The sequence below is a fragment of the Pleurodeles waltl genome, chromosome 1_2 (assembly GCF_031143425.1).
Source record: "Pleurodeles waltl isolate 20211129_DDA chromosome 1_2, aPleWal1.hap1.20221129, whole genome shotgun sequence".
Taxonomy (NCBI): Eukaryota; Metazoa; Chordata; class Amphibia; order Caudata; family Salamandridae; genus Pleurodeles; species Pleurodeles waltl.
The window spans coordinates 1,223,772,842-1,223,798,580 of record NC_090437.1 but is presented as its reverse complement, the minus strand read 5'-3'; the positions used below and the strand labels follow the sequence as shown (position 1 = coordinate 1,223,798,580).

Genomic DNA, 25,739 nt, shown 5'->3' with positions numbered 1-25,739 from the left:
GCCGGACATGCTGCATGGAAGAGGTACAGCTGCGCACTCGGTATCATGACATGCCTCTGTAATTTAACCAGACTGCTCTAGACACAAATGGCATTGTGGATGAAGTCCATGTACTTCAGTCGCCTGTCCACAACATCACAGTTTGCTTGGGGACTGTCGGTCCTGTCCCGCCTGGGCTCACAGTGTAGGAGACTATATACACAGTTTGATGCTGGTGCATCAGGAGCAGTGGGGAGTCCACTTAAGGGATCTCTGGATTGCATTCTGGCTCCAGGGATGAGACACCTCCAAAGACTGCAGATGTCCTGGATGAAGAAGCGTTGTTTTTGAAAGCCTTGGTGCACTTTACGTCCATTGGTAGAGCAGCTGCAAGCTTCCCTCTCATGCCAGAACTCCCTCGGACAGGAGTCTCATCGAGGCCCTTTGGCGGGCTGCCACAGGACCGTGTGGACTGTGCCGGGGCCAAGCGAAGGCATTGCTGAGGAACTGCTCACAGGACCACAACCCAGTTGCGTATGAAGCCACAAGATTGTTTGTCGCAGGGTTGGCGTGCTCAGGCCGTCAGGACTCAGGTGCTCAGGCCTTAATGCAATAGACTTTGGGTGACCAGTCTCTGTCTGTGACCTCCGTGCTTCCCGGTGCCTGACGCAGAGCTGCCTCAGACATCTCTCGTGGTGGGATTCCTCTCGCACCGGAATTCCCTTGAGGCCCTTGCCCCTGGATTGCCACGGGGCCATGCCCAAGCCTTGTGCAACCCCAAGGGTGGGTGATCCAAATGGTCTGGTCTGCTCTTGTCGGCAGGTGTCCGGTTCACGGGGGATCATGGCAGGTATTTGGGTGATCAGCCTCCCACGGTGCCGGGATGCATTGTCAACTTCAGATCTTGCTGCTGACTTTGGCTCCACTCGGGTGGTCCTGTGCTCCTCAGGTGTTTTGGGTGATGTACCTCGTAAAGATGATGATCTTGCTACATTTTGCAGAAGATCAAAACGTGGTAGTATCTTCCATGGCAAAAGGATGACTTGAGGGACTTCATGGCCACTTATGGTTCTTGCCCGGCGTGTGCAGTTGGCAAAAGGTCAAGCAGCCAGTGACAGGTGACAGGATGGTCAAGCTGGGACGCATGGGGCCTTTACGCAGTTCGCGTATGCTGGTGGCTTACAGTTGGTCCACTCTTTCTATGTCCGCCCTTTATGAAGTTTTATTAATGATGGGTGCCAGCCAGTGTTAATATGTAAAAAAAAGAAGAAAAAAAAGTGCCATGGCCCAAGATATTTCACAGATGTCCTCTGCATTTGACACCACCCACACTCATGCTGTTATTCTGCTGAACATGTGAAAATGCTAATGTAGGAAAGTAGCCTCTTTCTAGCTTGGTTACCCCCACTTTTGGCCTGTTTGTCAGTGTGTTTGACTGTCTACTGGTAACCTGGTAACCAGGACCCCAGTAGTTATGCTCTCTCCCTTAAATTAGATTGTTAGTTACTGTTACCACAGTCCTTCACCCACAATTGGCATACTGGTGCCCCCCTATAAGTCCCTAGTATATGGTATCTAGGTACCCAGGGCATTAGGGTTCCAAGGGATACCTATGGGCTGCAGCAGTTATTCTGCCACCCATTGGGAGCCCATGCAGAGGGTTCTGCAGGCCTGCCATTGCAGACTGTGTGAACCGGGTGCATGCACCCATTTTCACTATAGGTCTCTACACCAGGTCAATATAAGTCACCCCTATGGTTGGCCCTCTCAGCCCAGAGGGCAGGGTGCATGTACCTGTGTGTGAGGGCACCCGTGCACCAGCAGAGGTTCCCCCACAAACTCCAGACCCACTTTGCTGGACTTTGTGAGTGCAGGGATTACCTAGGTCACTACATATGTCTAGCTATATAATGGTAACTCCCAAACCTAAGCATGTTTGGTATCAAACATGTTGGAATCATACCCAATACGTTTGAAAGTATTGGTTGTATGATTTCATGCACTCTGGGGGCTTACAGCCTTCTGAGGCTTTTCAGGCAGCCCCATCTGCTGCCACCTCACAGACAGGTTCCTGCCCTCCTGTTGCTCGAGCAGCTTGAGCCTAGGAAGGCAGAACAAAGGATTTCCTTTGGGAGAGAGGTGTTACACCCTCTCCCTTTGGAAATAGGTGTTACAGGCTTGGGAGGGGTAGCCTTCCCAAGCCACTGGCAATACTTTGAAGGGCACATTTGGTGCCCTCCTTGCATAAACCAGTCTACACCGGTTCAGGGACCCCCAGTCCCTGCTTTGGCACGAAACTGGACAAAGGAAAGGGGAGCGACCACTCCCCTGTCCATCACCACCCCAGGGGTGGTGCTCAGAGCTCCTCCAGAGGGTCCCTGGGTTTTGCCATCTTTGATTCAAGGTTGGCAGGGAACTCTGGGAGCATCTGAGTGGCCAGTGCCAGCAGGTGACATCAGAGCCCCCTCCTGATAGGTGGTCACTCAGCAAGGTAACCAATCCCCCTTTCAGGGCTATTTAGGGTCTCTCATTTGGGTGGTTCCTCAGATACGTATTGCAAGACTCCAGCAGGAATCCTCTGCATCCTCCACTTTGACTTCTCACTGCATCTGGACCCTCCAGAAAGCTACAAGCTACAACAAAGAAGCATGACACCTCCTGCAACATTGTATCTCCGCCTCCTTCCAGCAACTGCAACAGTTTCCCGGTTGTGCATCCTCTGAGGACAGCCCGGTTGTGCATCCTCTGAGGAAGAAGGAATCTCCCTTGGGGTGAAGGAGTCACTCCCCTGCTTCTGCAGGCACCAACTGCGATGACGACTGGCTGCATTGATCCCCTCTCCTGCTGAGCTGCATGGATCCTGCATCACGGGTGGTGGACTAAAGTGGTCCAGACTGTCCTCTCTTCCAGCTGTCCCACTTTGGTGGAGGTAAGACCTTGCCTCCCCACACAATACAGTACCCCTGTGTATCATGTAATTTGCAGCTGCCAAGGCTTGTTGGCATCCTTCCTCGAAGGTCTTCCAGCATCTTGTAGCTCTGGCCCCCAGCACTCTATCCTGCAACGCTCAACTTCCTGAGTGGTTTTCCAGCGGCGAGGGAGCCTTTGTGTAGTGCTGTGTGGGCCTCTTCTGCAAGTTTCTTGTCCCCGTGCTGTGGGACTCCTGTGTGCGCTGCCTGGTCTTCTGTGGGCTCTCTGAGTTTCTGACAGCCCCCTCTAATTCCCCCTCCTGGGTAGAGTCCACCTGGTCCTTCCTGGTCCCAGGCAGCGCCATTTACCGGTAACTGCAAGCTTTGCGTGTGCCAAGGCTTATTGGCGGACTCCGACGACACATACCCGACTGCAATCCTCCATCTGACGCGGGAAATCTCTTGCAACCTCCTGGAACCTGACTTCATCTTCCTGGGTGCAGTGCTTACTTTTCTTCTTCACTGGAGGTTCACCTTTTGCACCTTCATCCGAGTTAGCAGGGGCTCCTGCTGTTCCGGAACGCTTCTGGCAATCCCCAGGGGACCCTTGTCCCCCGTGCTGGAAATTGGGGTGGTGAGCGTGACTCCTGTCTTTTGTAAGACAGGAGTCATGCGGTATGGTAGGTTTAGCGTCAAGAAATGATACTAGGTTGGTTAGAGTCATCTTTTTTTACTCTAACCAGCCTAACAACATTTTTTGTTACCCCCTTCTCCTATACCGCCACCCCAACCCGGGTAACGTCATTTTCCATGACGTTAGCCCACCCTTTGCGCAGGATTGCGCCATTCCATAAATAAGACGCCCGGCCTGCGTCTTGGAATGTCGCTAGCCGGTGGTAAACGTTTTCACTCAAAACTGCATTAGTGCAGTTTTGCATGAAAAAGTATAAATATGGGCCTGAGTGTTTTCTTTCATGTGTGTCAGTGCTAAGTGTGACTACAGTGGTATTGCATGAGCTTTGCATTTCTCCTAGATAAGCCCTGGCTGCTCATCCACAGCTACCTCTAGAGAGCCTGGCTTCTAGACACTGCCTAGACTATACTTATAAGGGATAACTGGACCTGGTATACCATAGGTACCCACTACACACCAGGCCAGCCTCCTACAGCTAATAACTCAGGTTGCTAATGTCGAATGCCAGCACCAGCATTTACCTACTACTGATCACATTGAAACAAGTGTGGCATTTTGAGCTATTGCAGGTCACCTCAAATTATAGGGGTGACCAGGACCTCCTAGCTCTATCATTTGTGCATTAAACAGTTAAATCTTTCACTGATGTGTCCGTCTAAAAATAAAGCGACAGCGAAACTCTGAAAAATGTGTGTTTGTAATCTGTAGTAAATGCCAGTGCTGAGCATTAGAAAAGAGTGGCAGAAAATAAGCAGTGGTGCCAGCCATTCGGCTTGATTTAGTGATATCCATAACCCTTCTAGGCTATGGAATTTTCAGATGTTCGGGCTTTGCCAGAAACAATAGCTAAATTCACTTTTAGGACAGTAAAATCAGCCCATAAAGCATGGTCACATGCACTCATTCTTACTGACTCTTGTGTAGGTAAACTGACGGAAATGTCTTTATTGTGTAAAAGAATCCCTGATTTCAAAGTCTATTTTGATCGAAACCCTCTTGGCTGTGCGCTTGTATGTCAAATTATTCTTTGGCATACTGCCTCTACCTACCTTCACATCCTCATGGGGATCCTCTAACCGGCTACTCCAAAGATTGTTCTCCTTGTTATACTCTGAAGAAACAAAGGCTATCTTTGTGGTGTGTTTTGCCCCTTTGTACAGAAAGCTATACAAAAGATGGCTACTTGTAGTAAATACTCTTCACATCGCAGTTGTAGATAAAGCGATCTCCTTTATTTCGCCTACTATGAAAACTCTGCATTCCCTCCTACCAGCCATGATCAACTGACAGCCCAAGAACACCCGCTTCCCAACATTCTTCCCAACATTTTTTATTACGTGCTTACAACTCTAACAACTACACTACTCCAGCTCATCTGTCATTTTTGAGTATTATCTGCTTTCGGTGTGTATAAATCAGACACCTTGAAACACTTGCTGTATCGAATCTCCAGGTATCTGTTGTTTGCTGGGAAGAGTAGGACTAGAACTCTGATATTGGCAACCTCCTTCTTCGAAGCCAAGGTTGTTCTGTGACGGGACATGTGGAAACTCATCCTTTGTTATCTGCTGCAACTCACACTCTTCCTGTCTATCACTGAGCACTTCTTCAATTATTGCTGGGGAGCACAAATGTTTCTAATTCATGATCTAGAGTGGTTATATGAATTCTTAATAACACAACAAAGAGTACACTGTTCCAAGGGGAACTAAGGGAACCTAAAAGTTTAGGAGCAAGAGGAAAATATACCTTCCCAAGGAGCCTAATCTCACTGCTGTGGATGGTAAGCTCGTTAGTTTCCATTACCTTACATTATGGTCTTCATCCAGTGTGTTCACTTTTTTGGCACGGGTTGCGTTTGAATACACACTACCCACATGTTTGCTTTGATTTAATTACCTTTTTTCCTTACAGGGCAACCCTTTTTGTTTAGTTGACTGGACAGACAGCATACTTGAATGTAAGTGACTGTGTTTGAATTTTTTGCTCCCAGATAGACCTATCAGCGTCTATATATTTTTTGTGCTTCAGGAGAAGTTTCTTTTTGTTTTTTGGTCCTGACAAAGCGTCATTGGATCCGTTTGGACCGCTGGACGCGAAACATGTTGACCTGTGTTTAGAGGCAATGTGATATTTTCCTTGTCCTCCCCCATTAATAGAAAGTGGCTGAGCATTTTCTCTCATATTATCACTTTCATGTTGCTTTTAATCTTGGTCTAATCCTCTTACTTTTTGACAAATTAAATGGTGATGTTTGCTGAGGTTTAGAACCAATTTTAGTATTCTCTCTCCTGCTTGATTAGTGTCTGCCCGTAGGCACCACCACTGTACATTCTACCACAGCAGTCACCAAAAAGATCTCCGGCAAAGAACCCCCTCACGGGGAGCCCGTCAGACATTGCAGTGCCGGTCTGACGATGAGCACCCCGATGATGAAGCATGACATCCGCAAGGATGTGTGAGGGCTCTTGCTCCTAAACTCTTAGGTTCCCTTAGTTCCCCTTGGAACAGTGTACTCTTTGTTGTGTTATTAATATATTGGGAAACAGTACACTGGACCATCAAACTCCCTGTCCATCTTTGTTGATGTTGATATATGAATTCTTAATCATGAAATTTAATGTTCATATTTCTCAATTTATTCTTGGTTATGGTGTTCCAATGCATTGCAGATCTTTTTATTTATATAGAATTTAAACATTTTGGGCCTGATTTAGATACTGATGGAGGAGTTACTTGGTCAAAACGGTGACACATATCCTGTCTGCCGAAATCTAAAGCCCATAGGATATAATTGAGTTCAGAATTCGACGGACGGGATATCGGTCACCATTGTGACCGAGTAACCCCTCCACAAATAGTCAGAGATAGTTAGATCTATATTTTGGTTATTACCTGCACTGGGGACAAGTACTACATTTACACAAGAAAGGTGTGCAGAGGTGCAATTCTAAAATGAATAGCCTGCCATTAATTCACAGAGAATGTGTGAACATGTATGCGTTCTCATTCTGATCTTGATTGAAATCTAAAATAAGTGTCTGTCTCAAGTTACACAGAGAGTCTGCATGATGTATGCACCTCCTACAACCAAGCGAGGCTGTTCAAAACCAAGGGCCTTATTCAAGGTTGGCGGGCTGACTGTTGGCCCACCAGCCCCGTGGAGAGGCTGATTACAAGGTTTCCACTTGACTGACAGGCGGAAACTTCTGAAATCAGAGGTTTCCGCCAGTCAGTTCAGTGGAAACCATGCAGTGGCATTGGCCTTGGATACTCATGGAGCTGAGACCAATGTCATTGCACATAGGGTGCTGGGTGTGGGGGGCCCTGCACTGCCCATGGTCATGCCCAGCACTGGGTTTCCACCAGCCTTTTCATGGCAGGATCCCCACCATGAAAAGGCTGGTGGAAACTGAACTTGTGATCAGCATGGATACACTGAAATCAGCGCCCCGTGGCTGAGCACCACTCCGACTGCTGCCACCCTACAGAGAACCTTGTTCTTGGTGGTGTTCGCGGTCCCCTGGCGGTCTGATCGCTAGGGTTGTATTGTGGCAGTCAGACTGCCTGGAGTGTGGCAGTCTGACCGCCACTACTAGGCCGTCTCTCTCAAGACCGTCAGCCTCGTAATGAAGCCCTAAGTAAGGATCTCAGGGGAAGGTATTAGCGGATTAAGATAAGACAAAGTGTGTTCTTTATCTGAATTAATAGTCATTACCCAGAATTCAGTGAAAGGATGCATGAAACTAGAAATTCCTAAAGGAAAAATGAGAATTCTGCCAATAACATAATTGGGCCGACTAGGTATTCACCACTAAGTTAACTGCTTATGAAAATGTTATGCGTTTTGGTTAAAAGATTAATTAGCTGGTGCTGTTATACTGCTGAACAGGTGAAAATGCTAATAACTCAGGTTGACTTACCTTGGCTGCGGCCATAGAGCAAGACTCCCCATCTGTGATATTTGGTACAGTTCAAGAAACACACATACCTTAATAGCAACACAAATTAGGCTGATGCAATGTCTGCCCTTTTTCAAGCACCCGTTGAACGCTCACCTTGTGGCCAATGTATCCCAAGTAACTCAGTTTTTCTCATTGCCTGTTCTGAACTCTTATCTATTTCCTAATTCCAATGAATTTTTAATCTGCTCTGTTCATCATGTACTCTACTGTTTTATGGACCACTGCCAGTGCATGTATCAGAACACACCTGTCCTTTTCATTTCAATACAGTTACCTTGTGATCTACTGTTTATTTCCACATGTGTGGATCATTTTTCATGTTTCTTCCATAGTGCTTTGGTGCTCCCTGTATCTCGGCCCAGCCTACATTTTATAAAACCTCTACTAAATAAGTGATTAAACAATCTACTTCTGACCAAAAGGCTTCTGCTCTTCAAGACAAGCATACATGAGCTGGTAGTATATGACCATGGTCACGTTCCCAACTTAAGTATGTCTGTGAACCATTGCCGTTTCCATTTTTCCACCCTTTTTCCAGACATCCCTTGCACTCATTGTTTCTAAACCATACACCCCTATATACCACACAGTAGTAAAAACAATATAGGTATAAAACAAATGAGGTAATGCCTGACAATGTTGTACAAATGATGCAGTGGTTGGCAATGGGGTGGTGTGTGAAACAATAATATAGCTCCGCCTTAATAGCTCGTCAGCATGACTGGTCATGTTGTTTGGTGGTCCATACTGGAACCATTCAGGAGGTCAAGGAATTCCTGAATCTGCCCTTCGTAACCTATTCTGGGACATGGCTGTTGAACCACTGGAGAGCCCCGCATTAGCTGGAGGCAGAAGTACTGCAAATCTCCTGTGATACCAGATCCCCATGGACTTCTTACATCAGAGTTATTACTATTGAGTTCACCTAAGACCACGAGCCTGAAAGGTAGCAGAAAGCCATGTTCTCAGCAAACTATAGAGCCTTCTATAATAATGAATCAGTGTTCTCTCAATCTAACCATGAGTTGGGGAAGGAGAATGAAAAATAAGACATTTTTGGAGACCATAATATTGGGAGACATAAAGAGCACAAGTTTTAGACATTTCTCAGTAACATAAATATGTACATAACCTTCCATGTACAGTATATTTTTAGGTTTCACCCCCCCACACAAACACAGCCCCATTTTACTGTTTTAAATCTGAAAACTAACTGTGTGCACACCTGGAATGAATAAAAGTAACCTCTGCTTTTGTAAAATACCACTCAAGCCAACCTGGAATGAATGAAAGAAACCCCTGCTTTTATTCATTCTATGTTGGCTTGGATGGCATTTTAGCAATCCAATGCTGTACTACTGTGCCTGGAGTAGTAAAAGGCGTTTGTAATTTTTCAGCATGGTGTGGATGGCACTAGCTAATCCTATGCTTAAAGACATTGTTGTAAAAATGGCAAAATATTTGACACTTTTTAGCATAGCTTGGATGGCACTGTGCTAATCCTATGCTTAAAAACTCTGCTAGAGAAACACATTTGAGGTGAGCAGATTCAGAGTGTCTGTGGAGCTGTACAGTGCTACAGTAGGAGCTGCTCTCCACCTAAACCTTGGGAACTACCCAGAGTTCCCTTCTTCCTTTTTTGCATAAGTTATGCATCGGTCTAAGCCTGGAAGGGTATGTCCTGATATATATATGAATACATATATATAACCTACTTGCTGTTGCCAGTAGGTAGTTCTAGTTAAGACCATAGAAAAAGCATTTTTTGTTTTGCCAATCACTTTGGCACCGTTTGACGATTCTTCCCGACATTTTCAAAACTAATAAGACTGTCAGTTCAGCTACTGCCTTCAAAATTTCAGGGAATCTGTGAGGCAGGGGCCAAAAAAAAAGGGGGGTCCCAAAACACTTTTTCCCCATTCATTTTCCCATAAGGTCTTTAGACACGTCTCCAACTGGAACTGCTGGATGGAATTACACCAAATTTGGCAGAAATTTATTTGGTGTAAATCTTTTGAGTAGCTTAGGACTTATTAAAGGTTGAAAACTATAGATATCTAGGGATGCGGAACCTCCGAGGAGCCAACAGTCCCTATGGTGAAATCTGATTGGCTGCCAACACTTCAACCAGGGAGTGATGGCAGTCTTTTTTGGGGCTCAGCTTCAGCCGAGTCCCAAAAAAGGCAAATGAAAAGAAAAGGAGGCATAGTAGGCATACCCTAACCCCCTTGCCTTTTGTCCTGGGGTTCCCCTGGAACTCCCCCAAGGCTGAAATGTTTTTTTTAAACATTCTTGGAAACATTTGTGGGTGAATCCACAGATTGTTAAAAAATTATTTTAAAAAAAGCACAGTCTCCCGCACTCTAAGCCATTTTGCCTGCTGGTGAGCCAAGTCCAGGGTCTTAAAGCCAATCTAATGGAGAAGGAGGGGGGCACCCGAGGCACTCCTACTATGGCTTTGGAGACCACCAACTCACCAGGCAACAAATTTCAATTATGAGGGGGGCCCCAAGGACCACCATCTCCCTGGGGCTATATTTTAAAAGTAAATGGGGGCTGTGCAGACTCCTCCATTCCCCAGGGACAACCACCTCCCCAGAGCTATAACCATTTTTAAAATCCTGGAGGGGCCATATACGGCCCTGGGGACCACCATCTCCCCGGTGCTGGCTGGTACAGAAAAAAGGAGTGGGTTGTGTGGCCTCCCTCCTGCAGCCATATATGGCCCTGGGGACCGCCACCCCCCTGGGCCAGTTCCTGCTACCTCCTGAGGTGCTCACCCTTGGGAGGTAGCTGTTTGCTTTTGCTTGGTGGGAGCTGTGACAGCTCACACCAACCAAAAGCATACATAACTCAGCTCTTAGCAAGCAGGAGAGTTAAAACAGCTTCCGTTTGCTGGGAGTGGAGTTTTCATCTCTTTCCCTGCCCCCTGTCATGCGGGCAAAGAAAATGATGAAAAGATTGCTCCCGCACGCATGGAGCTGCCCTTTCCGGAGCTTCCTGCGTGCATGCAGGATCGATGCGGGGAGCCGGCTGGGACATGCGGGTCTTGAGGCTCCCCCCGCAGTTCCTTCCATCACCACCAAACAAAGAATCACTTACTTCTGTGAAGTACAAATCATCCAAGTGTGTTTTCTTTGCAGTTCTATCTTGCTGACTTATCTGATGGAGAGGCTCCAGGAACAATCACATTGGCACACAAGGAAACTGGAGACATTACCTCTGCATTCTTTTCACAGCTGTAGTGTAGGAGATGCACTATACGTTTACCCAATGAGGTAGCACTTGCTAATTAGCCAGTAGAAAGTACTCCAGTTGGGTAGACATTCTGCAGAAAACGTGGCCCCTTCTTCGATAAATATGCAGTGCAGGATTCATTCTGGCACAATGCTCTTTTCACAGAAAATAAACCTCAACAGGATGAAGCTCCTTACTTCTGTAAAATACTAATCATCCTAACTTCGTGTGCATGGCCACGGGAAAGCAAGTGTGTTTTCTCTGCATTTCCACCCTGAAACTGTTATCAGTAAACTTTAAAGGAGGTGTTTGCATCCTTGTTTTTTTGAGTACAATATCTCATTTAGTGGCTGTGGGAAGTGGGATCTTTCTTGTCATCTGCTGCTGAGAACAGATATTGTGTTATCCCATTTTCAAGGAAGATGGACAGTTTACTAAAAGGACCTCCCGAACGCGTTTCCCACTGATTTTGGAGATACATTATTGATGAACAGGAATATGATCACAACTCCGACAAATAGAGTGCCGTGGGCCAACCCCTACCGTGAGTGGGATAGGGTTGGGTGGTTATAGGTGATTGTCTGCAGGGCCTCCGCCATACACAGCCAAAGGCGTTACGGAGCAGTGTTTGGATTAACGTATAGCAATTTAAATCACTATGCGTTAATAAAATGAAGAAATTCACTGAAACAACCAAGTGTTACAGGTACATTATAGTTAGGAAATAAAATTTTAAAAAAATAGAAATTCAACAAAAAAACAAAAGTTACATGTACGTTATAGTTGGTCTCACATTTTAAACATACAAAATCATTACCTGCCATAGTTAGAGTTATTTCAAGTGTGCCCTAAGGTAACTATAACTCACTCCCTTGCCATGCACTGCTAATTACCCCAGATATTACAGCACTCATGACAACTTTTATAACATCATTGATAATTTCACTGTAACATTTTCAGTAACATTACTGATGAGAAAACTGTGCATGGCAAGGGCACGAGTTATAATTACCTTATGGCACAAGGATGTTGGACAATAGCTATGCACAGTGGCAATTGTACAATTATGTCTGGCAGTTTGTCCATTTATCAGAAAATTGAGATATGTGAGGTGCTTATTCTATCTAAGATATTATTTTATTTTGTAATTTGTTCTGTTCATTCAGCCCCTCTCTCTATTTTGCCTATTCATTCTTTTTCTTATAACCATAATTAGTTCCATTTTCAGCACATCAAAGATAATAAATACATTGGTAAAGTATTATTTTGGAGACTTACCTAAGACAGAGTCATTTATCTCATTCCCTGCAGTGGTTAGGTCAGCATTGGTAGGTGAAAGAACAGCTTGTTTCCCTTTAAGCTTAGTTAAGGTCACTTTGGCAAGTGGGGGCAGGTGTTTTAGCCTGGGGTAAAAGAAGGAGTTTGCTGGATGGCTTGGGGAAGATGATGTTATCTAAGGATAGAAAGAAGTTTACAATGTTTTCTTAGCATGTCTAGGAATAAGGGGATTCATCAACATTTTGTTATCACATAGTACTGTAACGGCACAATAATTTTTGTGTATGAATTTTATTCCATTCATCTCTCACTTTTTCAATTTTGTCATTACAATTCAAGATGATGCTTCAGGAGCACATACAGTAGACCATGTTGCAATCATATAATTTGGTGCATGCTCTTTAAACAGAAAACACACTCAAAACATGTAGACTGGCTGTAAAACAAGAATAAATATTGCCACACCATCAAAGCCAGGGAGTGCAGTGCCAAGGACTGCTTAAGTAATAGTGATGGCAGTACCAAATTCCTCACAACTCCTCCTCTTATCCTCTCTCATCATAGTCAGTTGCAACCTCAATACCCACCACACCGAGGCATGCACCCTATTGTTTTTGGAGTTATATATTGATTAGAAAAGTAGTGTTTCATCAAGAAAAACACTGTTCATAGGTCAGTTAAGGTATAGGTGAAATATATTTTCCATACAAAACAGAAGTTGACCAGCAAAATGTAAAATTGTGTATCAAAATGTAACTCATGTTATTTTATGCAGCTACCTATGGAGTCAATGTAGGAATCATAATATCTGGAGAAGCTGATGAGCACACACATTTTTAGTATTACATTCTTATCATTATTTACTATAACCTATACTATTTTTTCTCTTTACAGTCATAGTGTAAGTCAATTTCTAGGTACAGTTGTCCTCCCACCAGTGATTTTATTCTACACACCTGTATGATTGCAAAGGATTCCTTCTGTCTAGCCGGGGACATCTAGAAATTGCACTGGATAATAATGTAAATTTGAAAACTCGTTTTATCTCATTAATGTGCATAGCTCTCTTCTTGATGAATCATAGACTTGTACCAGAACATTCTTACCTGAAGAATTATGGATTATGGATGCGAAAACCAAAACTGCCTGTTTACCAAATATGGGCTATCACTGTAGATAAAACCTCTCCTTTGAAAAAGTTACTTCCATCAGATAAGTCCCCAACTTGACCCACAATGCTAGGCACATGATGCTGGGGGGTTGTCTAGGAATCATTTGAAGCAGGCAGAGCAGGCCCCAATGCTGCTAGGATACACCTCAGAAGGAGAGGAATTGTACAGAATAGATGCAAGGATGTCAGAGAAAGAAGCAGGATGAGGTGGCACGAGTTGGGAGCTCCGCTAATGGCATCTGCCATCTTTGACACCCCCCAGGCGAACAACTATCTTTATTGATTTTCAAGTGATAAAACAAAGAACATTCCTCAGCTTTCAATACTTTAGTTCTTCAGATAGTGCCACAAAAAAATAACAACATTTCACAAGATCATCAAAAATATTGTGGTGCCACTTTTTCCAGGAAAATGTTGCCTAAAACATTGTTACTCACATGCACAAAAACACACAATGTAGTCCTCCAGAGAGTCCTAATGCCTGTTTTAGAGTTTGGTGGATGGAATACTCCATCAAGATATGGCAGATAAACATTGGCTGTGTTACAAGTGGCATAGGCATAATGCAGTTGTAATATAGCAGACAGGACATTGGCCACGTTTGTGATAGAGGGCCTTATTTAGATTTCGGTGGACGGGTTACTCCGTCACAATAGTGACAGATACCCTATCTGCCGAAATATAAATCCCATAGGAAATAATTGGATTTATATTTCAGCCGATGGGATATCTGTCAGCGGTGTAACCCGTCCGCCGAAATCTAAATCAGGCCTATATCCACCAAACTTTAAATTAGACCCCTAATGACCTTTATGCCCCCACTCTTCTCAGTAGGGAAGATGTTGCATGCACCATGATAGGATTTAGTAAGGGAATCCAACTTTTTAGAGAGCTTCCAACAAAAGAGCTAATAGGGAGAAGTTCAAAGATGTAGTGCGAAAAGCAACAGGGTTACAAGGAAAAAAGACTGAGGCATGTGGGTAAGACAGCTGAAAGCAACACTGGGACCATTACTCTTAATATAGGGGTGGCAAGATCAATTATAGCCAAAAGGAGGAAATGTTCTCCCTGTATGTCTGAATGTGTCTCATTTGAAGTCCTATAAACATTTAGTTTTTCCCTTCTGCAGCAAATAAATGCTCCTTTCAGGAATTAGTAGCTTTTGAGAGGGTGAGGCAAAACTCAGGGAAGACAAGCTAACAGAGCTCTGCTCCACGTGGCAAAGAGGTTAACCTGGAACCCTTGTGGCTTTCTGATCTAGAGACCCCCTGGTATTTGTCATAATTTAAGGGTTTCCTTTGAACCTTCAAGGCTTTGCAGAAAACACTCTCAATTCGCTTTTTCCAGCAGCTGTCCTTTGTTGTCCCTCAGTAATTGCAAAATGCAAGGCTGCATGTCCCAGAACTACTGTCATAGTTCTCTGTTCCTGCTGTGCATTTATAGTATTACAGTGCCTGCTGTGCCCACCAGGGTCAGTCATAGTGTTTTCTTTTCTCTTCTTCAGGGGTCATAGCTGGAGCAATTGACACCTCAGATGACGCAGCCCTATCTGTGTTTCACCATTCTGTGAACTTTGCACCTCTCTTTGTACCTTGGGACACTCCAGTGATTTACTTAAATGGTTATACTTCTCAAAGTTAAGGGCCCAACAGGAAGTATTTACCTCAATTCAAGGCAGCAGTTTTGCTGTTTTCATTGTTTCTACATTATGTTTACACCGTTCAGGAAAGGTGGCAAAGCATACATTACCCACTTATTCCCTTGCCACAGCTAGCCTCAAAGCTTCTCCCAGCTACACTCTGCATCATCTTGGTATCTCCTGTCTCAATTTCTGTGTGGGCCAGTGCCTAAAAGGTGTGATTCTCTCAGCATCATCTACAACTGGAGTTCCTCTCTCTCCTCACACACAGAGAATCTCCAGTAGTAAGGTAAACCTAGGTTTTTCCCTCTCCAGTTGGTTCAAGGTCTGATAGGAAGGTGGCACTTGTGTGCTTTTCAGCTGCCGTGAATACTGGTATAGATTCTTTGTTACAGCCTGGTCCAGGTGCGATTCATATGTTTTCACTCTTATGAACAGGAATCAGTAATCTATCACTATAAAGAATACTCTTAGACTGAGTACCCTCCCCTAAGAAGTCCATGCACACCCTTCACAAAATATTTTCAGTGCGCTATTAATGTGGTCTATTAGTCAATAGAGAAGGTCTTACTTTGTTCTTTTTGAGCAGATCTCCTTTAATGGAATGGTTAGGCATGGTATTTCCTCCTCTTTAAAGGGTGGAGGCCTTTTTTTCTGCAGTTTTTATATATGGCACCTCGACATGAAGGTATTGGAGCACTTTGCATGAGCACCTTTACATTACACAAGGACACTTTCATTTACGTTAGGGACTGGGAGAACAAGTGATTTCGCAGGAATCACAGGATGTTGAGCAGATGATGAGACTTGAACCTGGTACCCCAGCTCCAAAATCAGCAACTCTACCCATTACGTCACATCCTCTCCCCTTTTATCAGACCTGGTCTCATTTCCACTCTCCACCTCCCACCACAGTATTGTGGTTCCATAGAGAGGTACGTGGCTTATTTGCCTTGTGTGTTCATGTTGTTCCATGGGTTCAGATTCGAAATGTGAACTTCCTCTTGTAATCCATTAGAGATTGGAGACCAAATTTAACTCAGCCAGTAGTTCAGGAAATCTGCAGTAACCTCTTGTGGTGGCCACAGGAGATCAGCCTCTCGGTTTTCTCCATTTTCTCAACCTTAAAAGTTCAGGACACAAAGCCATACAGAGATCAGTTGCTTTATGTCTGTCAGCTACTCGCATAGATTGGTGGTCTCTCTAGCCTCTCCACTTCTGCTTCTGAAATTGATCCCTAATAAACTCTTTCAACGATTTATATCTATGTAATGCATGCCCCCTAGAATACAGATACAGTGATCAAATTGAACTCCAGTAAGCAGAATGGTAGTTGGTATGGTATTCAGAGCAGCAAAAAGATCATTTGAGTGGTCCATGAGTGACTGCTGGTATTTGGTTTAATGGTGATATTGCACCAACATTATTAACATATTGCACATTATTTTCTGACAAAACAATGACATCATTGGAAGCTGAAGGACCTGTGTACCATTCATTTAAAAAGAATGCAGAGAGGGGACACAATTTGAAACTTGCATTATTGCTGAAGAAGGTTGAAGCTGCAGATGATTGGGCTCCTCATCTAACAGTTCGTTGCTTTGGTGGCTTACCTGTGTCACAGTACTCTGAGGGATGGTAGCATAGTTTGGTGAAGAGAATGTAAATCCACTGTCTGTCCCGGCATCGTAGGGGTACAACTCTAGTGACATCTGTTCTTTCCAGTGGTTGCCGTTGCATAGGTTTAAACTATCAACGCCAACAAACCAGTCGGGACTGGGAACAATACGGACTATGAAGGAAACCTAGGAAACAAGAAAGAAATGCTAGTTAAGCACAGTACCAGTCCTTCAAAAATGACTATTTCCTCTACCGCCGCTAAATAATTTCAAACCTACTTCCTTACGTATAATCTATGCATGAAGTGTTATTTTCAAATATATTGTCTTCAAAAGAGTCGTGGAATGAAAAGCTGCTCCCTAATGGCATAATAATTTGATCAACAAAAAGTTTCATAATTTGTATCCCTAATCTATTCCCTAGTGTATAATTATTTTAAAACAGAAAATGTTTACAATGACACTGATACATTAAAAACATCATGAGGTTCAGATATTGAAAAAGCCTACTATAATTGAAGGTGCTGTATTTTTACAAATGAAAAAATATTAATTTTGAAGTAAATCTATATGATAATTAGCAGATTGGTCGTTGAATCTAAAATATTTTATCTGTTTGATTAAAAATGTGTAATTATTGTCGTCCTTTTCTTCCAGTCAATGCAGGTTTTCTATTGATGATTGTGTGATGCTTCATTGGAAACTCTTTTAAGAGTATTCTTTCTATATTTATAATGTGGAACTTATTGGCAATAAGTGAACTAGTTGGGAAAAGCACGAGTGGAGCCTCTTCACAAAGACATTTGTGAATACATAAAGTAGAACTCCTCTAGCACTCTTATGTACTCTTACACGCCGTTGAGACTTACCTACAATGCAAATGTTCGGGGACTAATCATATACAATCAGTACACATATGTAGGACTGCACCCTCGTTGCACTTTTACTAAGAGGGAGTTGAACATTCTGGGGATGATTTATAAAAGCATATGTAAAGGAGAAGTCCTGTATTACTACATGCCGTACTTATCTGTGTGTTTGTTTGCCTGCACATAACCTTCAAGTTAAGCAGAGATCTCAGCAGCGAGTACTTGAATGAGTGAATTCTTACTATACCAAATTGAGGCCTATCCGCAAACACATGCTCATAGGGAGGGAATATGAAAGCCCCACTAAGGAATAATGCTAAAAGAGCAGTGCCTGGATTCATTGTCAGAGGAAACGTGTACACCAACCAACTTTGTTTTCTGGAATGGTCTTATCACTCCTGATATTAGGAAATACAAAACTGGGATGACGACCAGTTGTTGAAGGCAAGAACCTTGCTCTCCAGTAAAGTTTATGATATCATTAACAGGTCTATGGCTTTCCTCCAGTTTGTTGATTACTGGATCTGAGTATCTGTTTTGAAAGTAAATCCACCTCGTTGTGGGGTTACCAATGCATTCTCAACTGGGGCAGTGCTATTCTAGCACATGTAGTCATGGTTACAGTGATGCATGTCTCCATGGTTGAGTCCATGCAAGTAATTGTAGCTTGGGCCTTCCCATACTGCCATTCACTTTCTGCTATGATAGGGGGCGTCATGTATGGAAACAACATTATTATCTTCTACACATGTAGCTCTTATGAAAGTGCAGGTGAAAGTATACATAATTTAGGAACAAGAGTGGACAACTGTGTCCTATTGTATAACTTTCAAATGCATGAAGGACGAGCAGAAACTTTTTCTTTACTGTCCTACTCAGTCGCGGCTCACCCCTATTTAAAGGGGCAGGGCGGGTGTGGCGCGTGGGGAATGGGAGGGATGGGGCGGAACAGTTAATAAAAGAGACGGCCGGTCAAACACACATATGCTCTGGGGGGAGTGCTCTGTGCACTCCCCTCCATGGCTGTCATCCCCAGTGCCCCCCCCCCCCTTTCAACACGAAGGGATAATAAACATAGTTTATTATCCCTTCGTGTTGAAAGAGTTGCAACTTCTGCTGCTGGCTGGGGGTGACGCTCCTCCACCCTAATGGAAGAGCTGCCCCTGGCTACTGTATCTATATACTGTGCGCCAACAGCACACACAAGGGCCAGAAATATAATATTACATACCCTTAATATACTCAAACATTGTTCACTTTCATTGTGACAACTTTTAATAAGATTAATTTAGGCCACAAGGAGAGTTGATAAAAATCTGTGTAATTCTATCTCGAGTTTCTAATCCTTTTTCTAAGAGCAAGTTTTGGTGAGTGTTGAAAATATACTATTTTCCAGCCATTGGAGTCACAACACTCTTGAAAGCCCCTTTCACCACAGAAAAAGTCAAAACGCAAGGAATAATACTGGCTAAATAGCTGTTGCTTAAACCACAGATCAATAGAGTTTCTAGACCAAGACATCTTGACAAGATTCTTCCATCTGAAGCACACCTGCAAATAGTTTTGGCGTACATTTTATCCAGAGCTGATTATTGCAACATATTATATCTTGAACTTGGTAGCTCTATTTGAGCCACGTTGTAAAGAATCCAGAACTTTGTCCACAAGACAGATGCACACCTCAGAAGATATGAGCATGCCTCTCAAGCCAGAACCTAACTCCAGTGACTCCTGATCAAGCCAATATCCTTTTGCATAAGATTTTTTATGACGCTCAGAAATTGTTGCTACATCTATATAACAGGAAGAACTCTGGCTCCATCTCCAACATCTGGTTGATTGCACCTCGATTTAAAAGGTCGCAAACTGCAGGGAGTTCCCTCACCCACGTGGACCCTCAACAGTGGAGCTTATCTTTATACCCTGCATCGAATTGCACAAAAAAATGGGAGCCAGAGCATCGTCTGAAAATCACTTTAATTGTCACAATGGCAATCTTTTTCTGTTGTTTTAGCATAGATTTACTAAAAAACTAAACTAAAATATAGGCAGTCGAAAGTACACTGACAAGTTGTGGTGCTGAGGAGACACCTCACAGGAGCAACAGGAGAACAAAAGAAGCTTACAAGCTACTCTGTCCCGGGCTTCTCTTCATTGGTGCTTTCTTACTGGTGCCTACCACTGAATAACCCTCACTCTCATTTGTATGTGAATGGAGTCAGATACATAAGATTATGGTGCGTGAGTTATAATAGAATTATAATAGAGATGAATGAAAAAATTCAGGGAGAAACCTGTTACTTTTAAAGTAAGTTGCATCCCTACTAAGGCCCTCATTATGACCTTGGCGGGCGGCTACAGCCGTCCGCCAAGATTTGACCGCCGGGCGGCCGCCAATGCGGCCGCACCCCCGCCGCAGTCATTTTGAGATCCCCGCTGGCCCGGCGAGCGGAAACCTGGTTTCCGCCTGCCGGCCCAGCGGGGTCTCAGTCACAACATAGGAGCTGGCTCCAAATGGAGCCGGCGGTGTTACGGCCGTGCGACGGGTGCAGTTGCATCCGTCGCGCTTTTCACTGTCTGCATAGCAGACAGTGAAAAGCTGCATGGGGCCCTGTCAGGGGGCCCCTGCACTGCCCATGCCAGTGGCATCCCCGTACCGCCAGCCTTTTCCTGGCGGTTCAAACCGCCAAGAAAATGCTGGTGGTAGGGGGACTCGTAATCCCCTGGGCAGCGCTGCGGATTACTACCGCCGGGGCCATTGTGGCGGGAAACCGCCAGCCCCGGCGGTGTGACCGCGGCGCTTCCGCCGCAGTCGTAATGACCAGAGAAGCACCGCCAACCTGTTGGCGGTGCTTCCGTCATTTCTGCCCTGGCGGTCTTGTACCGCTAGGGTTGTAATGACCCCCAAAGTATTAGAAAACTAAGGATATTTTATTATCCGTAGTTATGAAAGGTGCCTGCACTGACTACCAATGTTTTATTCCTCTCCTCAATTAGCTTTTTATTGCTGAGCATGGTTTTGTCATGAGGCCTGTGCATGGACTCACTATAGTTATGCCTCATTTCATAAAACTCTAGGCCCATATTTATACTTTTTTAGTGCCTCATTTGAGACATTTTTTGACGCAAAAGCGGTGCAAACTTACAAAATACATTTATATTTTTTAAGTTTGCACCGCTTTTGCGTAAAACAATTATGCAAATGTGGTGCTAAAAATGTATAAATATGGGCCTAGAAATCATGATGTCTTTGCCTTGCATTGGTGTACATTGCAATTTTTTTGTTTTGTGCCATCGTTTTGAAACACACTGTAATTTCACTTGCTGTGCATCTACTTTCCTGAGATTCTGTCTGTACATTCTCCGACTGCTCAGTGGGTCCAGCAAGTCCCAGGAGTTTTTTTCTGTCCGTCCAGCAATCATTCTTAGTCTTCTATAGACATAACACAGTAGCTTTTCACTGTATCAAGCTAAAGTTATGAATTAGGTCCAGTAGTTCTTATTTTAAGAGAAGAGGGTTCTAGCAGAGCTGACACGTCTGAAGAACTGATGCCCTCCGGGGCATGCAGCTTCTATAAACTGGGTTTACACTTCCCTATGAGGACCACTTGAATATGCAAACAGGGGTTTGGGGATCACAGCTCCCAGAGGTCACTAATAATGATAACAAGTCTTCCTGCGCATACAATCACAGGGTAGGCTCAGGCCACTAGATTTGGACTATTTGTGTTAGACAGTTTTCTAACTGCTATTCTGATTTGTATAATTATTGCCAGTATTGTAATAACATCTAATTTGCTTCATAGATGACTATGTTAGTTGCAATAAATATATTGTGTACTTTCATTAAGTCTTTTTTACTTCTGCTATGGCTATGACTGAGATAATGAATGAAAAGGACTGACTTGTTTTCCACTGTTCCTTGAGAAAGGGGACTAGAGTAGCGTGCCTTATGAGTTGCCCCAATTACTTGTCACTTTGTAAAGTTAGGAGGGCAAGTAAGGCACTGTGAGCTAGTCAGGTAGTTTGGTAAGACAATGCTGATTTGGCAGAAGTGGAGCAGCCCCTGCATTCTGAAGTTCTGTTGTTGCAAGGCACAGTTCTGCAAAAGCAGACTCCCTGCAATTATTTTATATATCAACAAATTATAGTCTTGTGTTCTTGATGCCGAGATGGCTTGCACAAGGTGAAGCTCACACTCTACACATAATAATTCCAATCAAATCAGTGTAACGAGCATTGGCAAAGGCGACTGTATTTGCTTTACAATTTCGTGTTCAGTTGCAACAACAAAGATGGCTGTACGTTGCTCTTGGCTTTGTCAGTGCTTGAACAATTGCAGCTCAAGCATTAACAGTCCCAATAGAGTTTCACATCCATCTAAGATTTGTATTTTGTATGCATAATTTATTATTGGTATAATGTTCCAGTATGGTCATTATGTTGCATACAGACAGCACGTCTTCATGCATTATCGTGGACCGATTTAACAGTGATAAATATGCAACAAAATGCAGTTCCAAGATGTATGCCTGACTCTATTGGTTTTTCCAGTGCTTACATTGCCATTGGAAAAGTACTGGAAAAGCCAATGCAGGTAGTGGAATTAGGCTGCCATGTCTGTTATGTCCAAGCCCCAACAAGGAGCTTGGATACATGGGAAAGTGGAGGATGCGGGATAGCAGTATTCAGACACAGAACGAATAGTAATGAGAGAAAGAACATGAATCTAGAGAAAGAGAGTGAACAGAGTATCAGCAGCAAGCCATATGGATAGAAAAATGAGAGGCAAGTGAAAAGGCATCGCACTTGGAGTGCAAAAAGTCTAACACCATAGCAAAAAACAAAACGAAAAATGAATCCCTGACATCAGCAGAGGTAGGATATACTGATCCTATCCAAAAGAGGGTGAAACCAAATTACTCCAGAGGTGAGACAAACAGAAGTGTAGGAAGGAAAGTCTTCCAATCAGGAGAGTGAATTGGAAAAGACACCAAAGACATCCATGGGGCCCTGAATATAAGTTTGGCGGGCTGAAAAGCCCACCTGCCAAACTCCCACGGTCGGGTTACCACCTATGCGGCAGCCCTCCCGCACCCCTATTACGGGTTTCCCGCTAGGCCAGCGGAAAAGAGCCCACAACATTGACGCATGCTCGTAATCGAGCCAGCGGCAGTGTTGCACTGCGTCGGGTGGTGCATCCCCCATTGCGCTTTTCAGTGTCTGCTAAGCAGACAGTGAAAAGCGTGGCAGGCTTGTCCATTGGGGTCTCTGTACTGCCCATGCCCCCGGCACCCTGTCTCCACCAGCTTTAACATGGCATGTAACTGCCATGTAAAAGCTGGCGGAGAGGGAACTTGTAATCCCCAGGGCAGCACTGCTTGCAGCGCTGCCCTGGTGGATTAAGACCGCTGGCACCATTGAAAAAGGGGCAGTGGCAGCGATCCTACCGTGGCGCTTTCGCTATGGTCATAATGTGGAGGCTGAACCACCGCATTGGCTGAAGTCCGACTGCCAGACTTGTACTGAGGGCCCCAGTCATGAACAAAGGCCTGACACAAAGCAAACTCTAACTATTAAAGTATTGATTAAAATGCTGCCTGTGGCCCAAAGAATTGGCAAGAGAATAGTGTTTGAATGCAAATTGTTTTCGAAATTCAATGTAATTACGCCAGATAGTCATGATTTCTTTTTTTTAAGCAGGATGAGACTTGACACTGACACCGGAGGCCATAGCCATTTTACATAGGTACAAAAAATAGGTCGTGTCAGTTTCATACAAAGACTTGGAGCTATTTTGTAAAGACAGTATAAGTTACATTCTATTTGGGAAGACAGAGCGCCTTATTATGATAGTATCACATGCCACACTACTGAAAAAGGAGGACATATGCACTAAGAGGAAAATCCCTTATTTGGTTGTTTAGCATCCTGAAATATAAAATAACCAAATGGTATATTTCACATATTAAGTAACTTACCTGCCTGACAAGCTGTGTTGCTCGCATAAGCACCAGCTAGACTGATACTGCTTACTGGACAGCACTGAAATGCTCTCCTCCGTATATTCTCTGATACTTTCGACAAAGGTAAGGGATATTTTAACAGCTAGTTTTTATTACACCATATGCTAATGCCGCATGGTAATATACGTCCTAGAATGGAGTATTATTCATTCTATCATTCTCTCTGCCAGAGTGCAGTAATTATCCATTCCAATGAAAACCCAGGCGAAATGAGAGCTCCTATGGGTTGGACCGTTGTTATATATTAAGCTACTGGTTGAGGGGGATGAAACCCTATTCAAGACACAATGATTACTTTTAGGGTGAAACCACAAGCAACCCCCAAATTAACCTGTGCTTAACCCTTTGATAGTTTGGCACAAAGCAGCCAGGCTTAACTTCGAGGCAATGTGTAAAGTATTATTCAGCATTGCACACTGTAATATAATATCACTCAATCAAAAAAATGTATAGAGCGCGCTACTCACCCGTGAGGGTCTCAAGGCGCTTTGGGGGGGGGATAAAGGAGGGGGCAGGGAAGGTCACTGTTCGAACAACCATGTCTTGAGGTTCTTTCTGAAGAGCAGGAGGTCTTTGGTTTTGCGAAGGTTGGTAGGGAGGGAGTTCCAGGTTTTGGGGGGGAGGTAGGAGAAGGACCTGCCTCCTGTGGTGGTGCGTTGGATGCGGGGGACTGTGGGTAGGGCGAGTTCGGCTGATTGGAGGTTGCGTGTGGGAGTGTGGAAGTTCACTCTTTCGTTGAGGTAGGTTGGGCCGGTGTTGTGGAGGGATTTGTGTGCGTGGATGAGGATCTTGAATGTGATTCTCTTGTCTATGGGGAGCCAGTGAAGGGATTTGAGGTGTGGTGAGATTCGTTCGTGGCAGGGGAGGCCAAGGACGAGGCGTGCGGCTGTGTTCTGGATTCTCTGAGTTTGCGTTTGAGTGTGGTGCCGGCATAGAGGGCGTTACCGTAGTAAAGTCTGCGGCTGATGAGTGCGTGGGTGAATGTCTTCCTGGTCTCTGGGGGAATCCATTTGAAGGATTTTTTTAGAGTACGGAGTGTGTGGAAGCAGGAGGAGGTTAGAGCATTGATTTGCTGTGTCATGGAGAGGGAGGGGTCCAGGATGATGCTGAGGTTGCGTGCGTGGTTTGTGGGGGTGGGTGCGGGGCCTAGGGCGGTGGGCCACCAGGAGTCGTCCCATGTGGTTTTGTTGGGGCCGAAGATGATGATCTCGGTTTTGTTGGAGTTGAGCTTGAGGTGGTTAGTGGTCATCCACATGGCGGTGTCGAGGAGAGCAGAGTGTAGGTTGGTTTTGGCGGTGGTGGGGTTGCGGGTGAGGGAAAGGATGAGTTGGGTCTCATCTGCGTAGGAGAGGATAGTGATTCCGTGTGCTCGAAAGATGTTGGCTAGGGGATCATGTAGATGTTGAACAGTGTGGGGCTGAGGGAGGAACCTTGGGGTGCAGGTGATCTTGGTAGTGTTGGAGTGGAAGGGTGGAAGGCGGACTCTCTGGGTCCAGTCGGTGAGGAAGGAGGTGAGCCAGTTTAAGGCTTTGTGGCGAATTCCTATGTTGTGGAGACGTGTGCGGAGTGTTTGGTGGCAGACGGTGTCAAAGGCTGCGGAGAGGTCTAGGAGGATGAGTGCGACGGTCTCACCTTTGTTGACTTTGGTCCTGATGTCGTCAGTGCAAGCGATGAGGGCGGTTTCCGTGCTGTGGTTCTTGCGGAACCCGGATTGTGAGGGGTCAAAGTGTTTTTTGCTTCGAAGAAGTGGGATAGGCGGGCGTTGACTAGTTTCTCGGCAACCTTGGCGGTGAAAGGGAGGAGGGAGATGGGGCGGTAGTTGGAGAGTATCTCCGGGTCGGCTTGTTTTTTTTTAGGAGAGCAGTGATTTCTGCGTGCTTCCAGGGGTCTGGGTAGGCGGCGGAGTCGAAGGAGGAGTTGATTATGTCGCGGAGTATGGGGGCGATGGTTGGGCTGGCTTTGTTGTAGAGCAACAACAAAAAAATCCCACATTAATTTAGAAAAATTTAATAAATTATTTGACACTACAATGACAAAAATCCATTAAGTAGAAACGGAGATATGCAATTTTAAAGATATAAATGAAAATAGTGCTTAGGAGCACAAAGCGCCAATTGTGATTATCTTTCATACCAGGCAAGGACAGGGTCACAAGTCAAGGCTGACAGCAATGGAGCATGTGCCAGATACAGTGACTGGGTTAGGCCTGCTGAACAAAGTACCTTGAATTCTGGTTGGAAAGCGTTGTGAGATGCTATGTTGAGGATGCCCCTCGCAGCGACTGTTCCAAGGAAATGTGAGGCTGTGATGTGAGGTCCTGTGTCATCATTGAGGATGCTGTCAATGAGGGACT

At 44.6% G+C, this 25,739-nt stretch overlaps 1 protein-coding gene across 2 annotated transcripts in view; it reads right to left on the bottom strand.

Moving 5' to 3' along the window:
• Nucleotides 1-25,739, bottom strand: part of SPON2 (spondin 2) — an 86,035-nt gene that overhangs the window by 5,547 nt on the left and 54,749 nt on the right. For both annotated transcript variants that reach the window (XM_069204180.1, XM_069204186.1), the window contains exons 4-5: nt 16,486-16,677; nt 12,063-12,237 (exon numbers count right to left, since the gene is read on the bottom strand). In XM_069204180.1, the coding sequence (XP_069060281.1) occupies nt 12,063-12,237; nt 16,486-16,677 (367 nt within the window). The remainder of the gene's footprint in view (nt 1-12,062; nt 12,238-16,485; nt 16,678-25,739) is intronic.